General features: G+C 43.2%; 1 protein-coding gene across 2 annotated transcripts in view; it reads right to left on the bottom strand.

Moving 5' to 3' along the window:
- The window catches only part of nfatc1 (nuclear factor of activated T cells 1), a 42,995-nt gene that overhangs the window by 30,699 nt on the left and 1,451 nt on the right, over positions 1–10,845 (bottom strand). For both annotated transcript variants that reach the window (XM_034891666.1, XM_034891668.1), the window contains exons 2-5: positions 9,384–10,431; positions 8,755–8,914; positions 3,498–3,700; positions 791–963 (exon numbers count right to left, since the gene is read on the bottom strand). In XM_034891666.1, the coding sequence (XP_034747557.1) occupies positions 791–963; positions 3,498–3,700; positions 8,755–8,914; positions 9,384–10,431 (1,584 nt within the window). The remainder of the gene's footprint in view (positions 1–790; positions 964–3,497; positions 3,701–8,754; positions 8,915–9,383; positions 10,432–10,845) is intronic.

The following is a 10,845-nucleotide window of genomic DNA, read 5'->3' as shown; positions in this document are numbered from 1 at the left end:
TATACACATATATACATATACACATATATATATGCATAAAACTCAACAATATCTTGATGAATAACTTGAATGAGTTGATTATCAAAGTCTGTTTATTGAGTAATTGATTAATCCAATGGTTTCCAAAATCTTTGTCTTGTGATTGTTTTTAAATTGAGCAACTTCTTTTTGACCCCCTTGTCACATGTGTCATGTCTGTCTGTCTGTCTGTCTGTCTGTCTGACAGTAACAAACTAAGAGTCTACTCTGTGAGGCTGCACTTAGACACAGCAATGCTTCAAGCTAACTGCTAACGTCAGCATGCTAAAATGCTTAACATGACAGTGCTGACATGCTGTTGTTGAGATGGTATCATTTTTTACCGCGTTTAACATCTTATTTGAGTGTGTTTGCATTTGCTAATTAACACCAAAGCACATCTAAGACGAATGGGAATGTGATCATTTTTGCAGGTATTTGGTCATAAACCCAAATATTGCAAATAAAAAAAATGCATGTGATGATGGCGCTGGATGAAAAGCCAGGAGATCACCAATGTGATTACAGTTCATCCTGAGGGGAACATGAATGTCTTTACCGAATTTCATTGAAAAACATCCAATAGAAAAGCTAACAAAGATTCTGAAAAAATAAATGTGGTTTTGTCTAGCAGAACTGATCATCTTCAAACCCCTAAAACATATCTTCATGTTGGTAGACAAAAAGTCAACTAATCTACAGTAAAAACGTGAAACGCATTAGAGGACTGGGGAGTTTAGGTGAATGAAAAACAAACATGAGCAGTACTCACAGCACTCAATTGGGTTGGATGAAGCCTGCAATGACACCGTTCTCCCTGTGGCCTGGTTGATGTGAACTCTAAAAACCATCCGCACACGTGTGTTCTTGCGTCCGATGTCAGTCTCCCCCTTCCTCAGCTCGATGTCCGAATTACGCAGCTTCAAGATCCCCGCGCAGTCGATTCTGTTTGTGGAGACAAAAGAAAAAGAATTTGCCGAAGTCTTCCTGTCCACAAGGCAACTTATCACATGTTTGCTCTCACAGTGTGTGATGTATGCAGTATTGCAGCCAAATCAAAAGTTGTTCACACTAATCACTGTCTTAACAGAGGCTGCAGTCATGTCGACAGAAGATCAACACCACCACCTCCAACAGCGCTTGTCCACCTCAGTGGATCCACTCTTGGGTGAAACTCAACTCAATAGAAACAAATTTCATCACACCAGGAACATCATTGACCTGCAAGAGATGGTTACTAAAATACTGTTCCCCTTACAGAAATCTTACAACCAAGAATTGGCTCTAATGATATCTTTTACAGCAACAAACTCTTCATCACACACTTAGTAAAAAAAACTAAAAACTCCTCCTCTCCTCTGTCTGCACTGCACTCATCTTACTTTTTCATACTTAAATACCTCAAGCCTCTCCAAACAGTTTCTGGCTTTCCCATCGCTTTGCTACTTAATGCCGCATTCCTCAAAGCCTAGTTAATGTCAACTTTAATACACATTTGAACACTCCCTAACATTCTTCTTGTCAGACACCAGGGTCTGCTGCTCCACTGGCAAAGCAATCAGGTGTTGATGCAAAGGACCCCAGCTGTTCTGCTCTCTCCGCCTACGCATCATGCAAGCTGAGTGCATAACCAAATACTGAGGTGTCCGTTCAGTCCCTGAGACAAAGTTTTAGAAAGAAAGCACAATACCAAAAAGAGGGGCAGTATTTGATGCTATCATTTACTTTGTTAGGAGTTAGTTGGAGTCATACCAAGTTAAACAATGCCATTTGAGGCTTCATATTAGCTAACGGATTAATGATTTAATTTAACACACTCCGCCCTGAATCATACATTTCAGAAATACAATAATGCCCATTTCTATACCACAACAAAAACATGTCTATGTTACACTGGAGTTCATGTCAAAACGAATAAATCTCCCACAAATCCACCGCCTACACTTTAAGTACTCTGAGGTATATCCCCCATGAGAAAAGAGAAACCATATCCTGAGATGAAGTCGTTGTATAAGGGGAGCTTATGTGTTACATCCATTAAAACACAGAGAAAGTGCTGATGCTAGCAGGCTGCTACTGACTGCAGCTCAGACAGAAACCCCAGGCCCCTGTTAGCAGCCCAGAGCTTCCCCAGTAATCTGATCTCTGAGGCTTATACAGTATAAATGGAAAAGCCACCCGTCTGTGTACAGAGGGCAACATTTTCACAACCCAAACACAAAAAAGCCACACACACACTCATGCTGGACACACACAGGATAGTAAACATCAGGAGCAAGCTTAATATCTCCAGATTGTTAGTTTTTGACAATAGGAAACAAGTTAACATGTTTCAACAGGGTTCCATCAGCCCAACTGGAACACCATTTCCCCCTGAACAGGGCTGGAAGGATACCTCAGTTAAAAGTAAACTCCATATATCTTAACAGTGATGCATATGTTTGCAGAGTGGCTTGTGTTTACTACATCAGATTTTCACTACATCATGGCAGGAGGGAATTTTTGGTCAAGTCAAGTCTCAAGCCAGTTTAGACAAGACAAGTCAATGTTAACTAAGACTTTGAAACACACAGCTTTGTGAGAAAGATGTTTACTTATAGAGGCTTTATACTTGACTTGGACTTAGTATTAAAGGTTCCATGGCATGACATTTTAACTTTATGAGGTTTTTTAACATTAATATGCGGTTCCCCAGCCTGCCTATGGTCCCCCAGTGTCTAGAAATGGCGATAGGTGTAACCTGAGCCCTGGGTATCCTGCTCTGCCTTTGAGAAAATGAAAGCTCAGATGGTCCGATCTGGAATCTTGCCCCTTATGACCTCATCTGCTTTTGCCCACCCATGAGAGAGAGATATCATGGCTCTCAAACAAGCAAAGTGGTAGTTGGTCAAGGCCACACCCCCAGACTCCACCTTGCCCCCCGCTCTACCGGCTGTGATTCTGCACCAAAGCGGAATTTTGGGAAAGAGACTTCAGATATGGTATTAGGTTAACACCAAGGTCTATATAAAAGCATCCAAAGAGAACTATGTCATGGGACCTTTAAGGACTTTTCTCGACTGACTTGAGACTTCACTGGTATCAAATGTTTGAGACTTGATTTGGACTTGTCCTAATAGACCGGAACATACTCTAGATGTCTAAAACGTTTCCCTTTTACACAAAATAAACCGCTTTTACGTCTTTTGGGTCTCAAGTCATTCAAACCAAGTTCATGTCAATTCCTGAATAAACCGGGACTTGATGTCCAATTGATTCATTTAGGCCTTTGTATTCCCTAAGGAATAGAGGCCATCAAAAAAAGCTTTTCATCTTCTCTGGTTTTGTGCCTTTTGATCAATTCGCTGCCAAAGGAGCCCCTCCTTGACTTTTCTTCAGAAGCCTCAAGATGCTAAAACGTTTGTTTTTCACCCAATATATCCTTTTTTGAACGTTCTGCAGTCACATCAATGGGGATGGGTACAGGCCCTGATACTCACATGGCCCGCATGTTGTTCTCCGGCAGCAGTGGGATCTCCAGGGTCTTGGTGTTGTTGTGCAGGGCCTCGTGGCTCGGGGTGGACACCGTCTTCCCAGTGATGCGGTGGACCTGGTAGAAAGCGTGGGGCCTCAGCAGCCTGTCGTCAGCTGTGCCAATAAACAGTTGAAGGGTCAGAGGCTCGCTCTCCATGTAGCCGTGGAGCTAAGAGGGGAGAAAGAAAGAAAAAAGACACGGCTGCGGTTAAGCTCCATGTCCTCTTCCATTTGCATGCCGTTAAGGACAAACGCAGGTCTTTCAGAGGTCAGGCTCTCAATGTGATGGATTTCAAACAAAGAACCCATTTAGGATCTTGTAATCACCCTTTTCATCTACTTTAATTTACTACCAATGGCCAGTATATACTTCCTCCATCAGTTCATGTCAGGCCTGCCAAGATGTTGATCCTACAGTAGCTGAACCTCAGGGGCAGCGGCTCCCAGAGAGCAGGAAAACCACCTACAGCGAGCAGCGTTTTGATTTGTGACCAGACTAAGTTAGTGTTTCAGAAAAGTCAAAGTCATGTCAGTCCCACTGAGCGCCGGCAAACCAGGGTCAAGAAAAACTCTCTGCAGTGACTCTGCTCTGTTTTTTATCAGTAAAATGAACCCGGCATGATGGAGTTGGAGACAGCAACAGAAGTGCTGCTCGCTGTAGTTGGTGGGCTCGACCCAGAGCTTCTAAAGTATTCCCAGACCTCCATAGGTGTTGCTTGACACGAGGCCTCCTGCCAAGATGACCTCAACCACCCAAACTGCAGAGTGCAGGCATGAAGCTTAAACCCACAGGCTGAAATCTGAGAACAGCAGCTACTACTGACACACCGTCCGAGTTATGTATGTTATCTATACAGGAATCAGAGCAGAACACTTGGCATTTTGACATCAGAGCAATTGAAAAACACACAATGGGTATGATAAGAAATTACAGGGCTTCCTATGTAGGAATGTATGAAAAAGAAAATAAAGCATTGGATTATATGAAGAAAGTGTTCATATTTATTTTTGTTTGAGAGGTTAAAGCAGCAATCCATAGTTTTCATACCAAAGATGGTAGAGCATATTTTGTTGCATTTCTGAATCATTTTCACATTGTCGGATCAAAGTGAAATAAAATGTCATAATTTAACCAGGTACAGTGTGTGAACAAAAATAGGTTTTTGTTAAAGAGATGAAATGTGATGACACTCTCATTATCGAAAAGACCTAACAAACCTGATGAATCTCCACCAACACAATACATATGTTGTTTGTAGTGTTTCACACATTCCATTATGAGATACTTAGATATTTATGATATGTTATTAAAAAAAGAAACTTGGATTTCAGCGTTATTGCATTTTCCAAAAGCCCAAATTCTTTCATTCAAAACATCACAACGGATCTTATTTGTCAAAAACAGGTGGAAGTCTGTCCATGCTTTTTATTACATTTTAACAGATTTTGCTGCACTTAATGTGCCACCAATTATTAAGTCTGAATAAGTAGAACTACTATTGTTGGCCAGTCAGGGCTGAGTAATATTATGGTTTCATCTATGAATGATTTCATTTTCAAAATTATGCAATAGTAAGTTTGAACTGAACTACACTTAATTTGCAAAACATAAAGAGTATTGTTATCTTTAGCTATGTTGCATGTATAAAACTAAAATTGAAATAATGTGACTTCATGAGCCAAAATTGGCATAAATGGGTAAGAAAAATTGACAATATGTGCACAGTAATAGCCCCAGACCATGTCAACATGTCATAGCTGAACCCCACCTAATTATACACCGCTATGGATGAGACTGTCAGCAAAAGCGATCGGCAGGGAAATGTGGAAATAAAGACCACAGCTTTCAATTGAGGCAAGGAGGAGTGCCCACAACAAGAGGGAACAGCTCGGACTTTGGAGGCACAACATGTGATTTGGAGGAGGATCCCTGTCAGAGTTAAGAGCCTGCAGAAGTTCTCTATATTTGTGTAAGGAAATGGGTTGCTGCCTAGCAATGCTGTTTATTTAGGAAGCAGGAAGGAGTGTGACGAAGTGAGGAAGCCCGCTCACAAGGTTAGATGGTTACTTTCAAACGGTAATCACAAACACATTACTCAGTATCTGCTTTGAATCATTATCAGAATGACATTCTGAGCAAACAGGCATAATTTAACTCGATGATTCCATCTGAGTAGTTTCTGATTTTAAAGTATGACTTTGTAGAAACGTTTGCTCCCATCAGCATTAATATGTATCATTTAAGACGTAAAATGATCAAACTGGTAACATTGAAATCAAGAAACCTTTCCATTCTGAATCATCTGTTTTATGAAGCATCGGCAGCAGACAGTTATGATTTGGCATCGCAATTAAATCCCTGTGATACCACTTTAGGTAAACCCTTTGCTCCTCCACCCTGGCAATGCAGCGATCCCTCCCTAGTTCATATTATCACCCACAAGAGGAATGCAGAGACTCTGGCTGCACAAGGCACCAGAGAGGACGAGAGAGGGGCGAGGGCGACTGGGGCTTCCTCTCCAGTTCTCTCATAAACCCTTCCAGCTCTAAAAGGATGATCCCACACACAAACACACACAGACATACTATATGGATACCTGTGTTATAATCTTTTGGGGAGAGAGAGAGAGAGAGAGAGAGAGAGAAAGAGAGAGAGAGAGAGAGAGAGAGAGAGAGAGAGAGAGCTCAGTGTGACCGGCAATTCATCTTTTCATGCTTTTTGCTTCACATGATATTTGTTAATTGAGACTTTGGTTAGATATCTAGATTTGATTAGGGTCAAGAAAAGGCACATGACTCCAAAATATTAATGCAGAAAAAAAGCTCCTTGGCTGTGCTTTTCAGCAATGGGCTGGTCATGAAAGTGGTGTTCAGACATTAAAAAAAAGAAGACCTCACAGACTTGAATAGAGGGTATTTCCTTTCCACCAAAGTACAGCATGAAACCCTGAGCATTAACTGTGGCGAGGACTACACAGAGCACTTCAGAGGGACATACTTCAGTCTGCTGCTGGCGTAAGGGCGGGTGTGGTTGAGGCAGCGATGGTATTGAAAGAGAACAAAAATAGCCGGCTTAGCCGTGATGGATGCAGGACGTGGAGAAAAAAGTGCACCATACAGAACAAGACCTTCCAGAATAAACTCTGTAAAGTCTGGGCCGGGTTTGAGTCACAGGGGCGGCGGGACAAGCCACAGAGGATTCGTCAGCCAGCATCCACAGCAGAGGCTGCAGCGCTGTGTGTGTGTACCATGTAATCAGGAAGTCACAGAGATGGAGCTGCCTTGTCTGAGGCTCCCTCCAACATCTTCATCAGAGCCTGCCAGAAACGTGTGTGGTTTAGTCGCTGCCGCCTCCGCAGGACGTAGCGCGTGGTGATGTCAGCCGTACACACGGGAACTTTCCTAAACAAAGGGAAGTCTGTGTGGTTGGGGTGGTAGCTGGCGGAAAAGTAGGGGGAGGTTCGGGTTTAGGTTTAAAAAGAACACACACTCTCTCTTTCAGCCGGGGTAAACCCAGACCCCGGTCATTAAATCATTAGCACCTTCTCATGAACAAATACATGCGTACTTCACAGATGTGTGGCTGGAGCTGCAACACGCTGAACGATACATTTGGTTTCCAAATGTCTTATTCCACAACTGCATACAAATATGCATACAAACAATGTTAAATTCACCTTGAAAGCATTTTGAATAATGGCTTGTTAGAGACGACAACCCTTCAGTGGGATGAAACTCTCTCCATTCAGACATGTACTATACTGTAGTATAATAATGTTTGTTGTACTTGTTTGTTTAAATGTAAATGTGTGTTTATGGTATATAACATCTATAAATGTGTATATATATGTACACACACACACACACACACACACACACACACACAGTATATGTGTATGTATCAGCCTAAGACATCCATTATCTCTCAGGGTTTAAACCTGCAAACCTAACTTCTCGACCACTGCGGGGAAACAAAACAGTGGCTTATTTGAACATTAAATAAATTAGCAACATTAGCATAATTTGAATATTCCCTCTCCTTTACACTCTCTTTTGGTTTCCACTAACTCACAAGGGGGAAATCTCTCTTTAGCTGCTAAAAGTTCCACTATGTTCACTTGAAAGTCTCTAACTTTATTTTTCTGCCGTTCAGCAGGTAGAGCACTAGCATATTTAAGTGAGTATACTTAATTTTGCACTGGTCTGGTGTGAATACTCAACTTACTTAAAACCAGCTTGGAGTTGGTATAGATTGAGTATAGAATTGCGACACAGCTTGTTTGTTCTTTAAATGGCTGATTAGCAATGTTAACATTCCCCATTCAAACTAAAGGGCACAATTAGCTAACTGTTCCTCTGTGGTCCAAAGGAAAACTCACTGTAAAAAGACATTTTATCAAAAGTGAACGGCAAATACAGGAAACTCTATCCCACATGTGACGAATACCTGGTTTACTTGTAGCCTTATTGTAATATATTAATAAAATGTCAAAAGGTATTAATTAAAGTGACAGCCAGGCTCTCCGCTTACTTTGTTCAACTATGTTTTGCAGACCCTTTATTTATTCAGAGACTGAGGTCAGCAGTATGGAGTAATGGTTGGGGGACCAGATGGGTTTAAAACCAAAACATATCTGCAGTTGTCCACATTTTTTCTTTAGACTCGACCACCAGAGCGACTGTGGTTAAAGCTCATGACTAAGCTCTTACTGGCCATGCTACATCGCTTTGTAACTGTCTGCACTCAACAACGTAATGGAAAAGTCTGAGTCACCTTTGTCTGGACAGGAACTGACTGAGTGGACTGGTCTTTCTAATAGCATACCTATGGTATTCCATTCAGAATGTGACGTCTTTGAATAACATAACAGCCAGGCCATGAAACACATGTCGCCCCAATCTATTTTAACACAAGGTAAAAAAGTGTTGAGGCGAGAGCTGACGAGGTAAGGAGAACTGAGTCTAATGGCTGCACCGTGTGTTGGTCTAATCATCACAGGAAACCAAACAGTCTAGCTCAGAGGTTCTTAACATATGGTTTGGGTCCCGGAAGGAGTCATTAGAGAAATCTGAGAAACTACAAGACAACGAATGTTATAATTATTCCTATGACACAAAGTAAAGTCAAAGCCTAGACATTTGTGACATGTGATAGTGTTTCTCAGATAGATACTGCTTTCTTTAAAGATATCACCAGCGAAAGAAGCCCTGGCTTGGACAGACCTGAACGACTGGGTGTCCTCCTGCCAGGGCCTTCACTGCTCCCCGGCTGCCCTCCGTCTCATAGTGGGCTCGATGGTGGGACTTGGGCTGCACGTCGATTTGCAGCCTGTACGGTCCCGAGGTGGACGGCAGCTGCCAGTCAAGAGCTGGCAGGGATGGGCTGTCGGGGCAGAAATATGTCCAACATGTCAACTTAGCAAAGAAAGGAGAGGACTTGTTTTAGATCCACTTGTCTGGGTAGAATGTGCAACATATAAACAATGTGATATGCCACAGCCCGTTATGAAATTACAAGTATGTTTAGCCGTACTTGTACTAGCAAGTCTTTGTATGATACGAGTTTGTATGATACTAGCAAGTCTTTGTATGATACGAGAACATTTGCTTTGGACTCAATAGCTGCTTTGGACTCAATAGTTGCACAAAAAAGAAATCCTACCAGTCACAACAATACATTTCATATATAAATAACTTTTTATATAATTTCTCAGTTGCCAAAAATAGTGAACCAGTCTTAGTTTTATGCTCGTAAGTACACAAGAAGCTATTCCCCTCAGGCTTTATTGATTTGAACAGATGTTCAATTCCAAAATCTTCATCTGTAACTTAAACTGTCTTTGCTTGCTTACCTGACATATTGCTTGGGCTTGGACCAGGAGTATGGGTGCTGTGGCACATCCAGAAACCCACCACAGTAGCCCTCCTTCTTTAATGGCAGGCGGTTGGAGGAGTGTTCATCCTGACAGAGCTCCTGTGGACTAAGCTCCTCACCTCCAGGCTCCACCTTTAGGCTGACTGTGGGGCTGTGCTCCAGGCTGGTTTTCCGGGCTTTAATGGGGATTCCCTCCACAAGGTCAGCCACTCCATCTGTGGTCAGGGCATTGATGGCTGCCAGTATGGCTGAGTTGGTGTACTGATTGGTGTTTGGCAGCCAGCTCTCCTCTGTGATACTGAGGCGAGGGGAGGTCTGCGGGGACAGTCCAGGGGAGTGGTTGGGCGAGTATGGGTAGTGCTTGTGTGATACCCCGCTGCCGTTAAAGCTGTACTTCCTCTTTGCACCACAAGGGGAGTTGGGCCTGGAGCTACGCTGACCCATCCAGGTGTCATCTGTCACGCTTGTACGAGGAGAGGTGGAGGGGGAGTGGCGAGGGGAGCTGCCAGAGGTACAGCCTTCACCCGGCAGGGCGAGGGTGGAGCCCTTGGGGGACACAGAAGGCGACTGCCAGGGGGAGTTCTGGGGCGAGTTGTCGTAGTTGTAGGAGAAGTTTGATTCATAGGAAGAAGCGTCGGAGTGACAGCTGCGAGATGAGATGCTGCTGGCCGGGCTGAGACAGCTGGGGTCGCGGTAACTATCTGCACTGGGGAGGGTCAACGTCACTATGGAGTTGACTCTCTTGGCAACAGGAAGGTTGTTCTCTTCTACCTCATCCTCAGGGAACTGGCCGTAGGCTGTGATCTCGATGCGAGGGCTCTCCAGGGTTGGGGCTCCGTTTGGGCGGACACTTGAGGTTGAATAGTAGTTGGCCACTCTCAAGTCATCCTGGGTGTCATAAATGAGAGGCTCAGTGACAGAGACAGATATAGTGGGGCTGGAGTGGAGACTGTGGTACTGAGAGGGAAGACAAGGGTTGCCCAGTGAAAGGGAGAGACTGACGTTTGGCGTGTAGCCATAAGCATCTGGAAAGCAAACAGATTGACTTTGTTACCATGATAATCAAACACACATTCACTGGCTCTCTTACTGAGTGGGAGACAGTTGCCAAGTTGAGTCTTTTGAGAGCTGTTGCAGAGGTTTTGCCGATAATGGCTAAAGAACGGCTTCCTCAACAGATTTGCAAAGCAAAGGTGGGAGACACGAACAATGGTTCCAAAAATAACTCCATTCCAAAAATAACCAGCAGGTAAAACTAGTTGTTTTTTTCCACTTCACATTGCCACTACAGCTCATAAACTGTAACATTATGAAAACACACACTTATGCTTTTGTTGGCTAGTTTCATATACCAATAGCCATTGAAAAACAAACACAGGCAGACCATGATTGGTTTATTTGCATGCTGTACCCAGTAGGGGGGGGGGGGGGGGGGGGGG

This window comes from Etheostoma cragini, chromosome 14 (assembly GCF_013103735.1).
Source record: "Etheostoma cragini isolate CJK2018 chromosome 14, CSU_Ecrag_1.0, whole genome shotgun sequence".
NCBI classification, from domain to species: domain Eukaryota; kingdom Metazoa; phylum Chordata; class Actinopteri; order Perciformes; family Percidae; genus Etheostoma; species Etheostoma cragini.
This window is presented reverse-complemented; position numbering and strand designations above follow the sequence as displayed.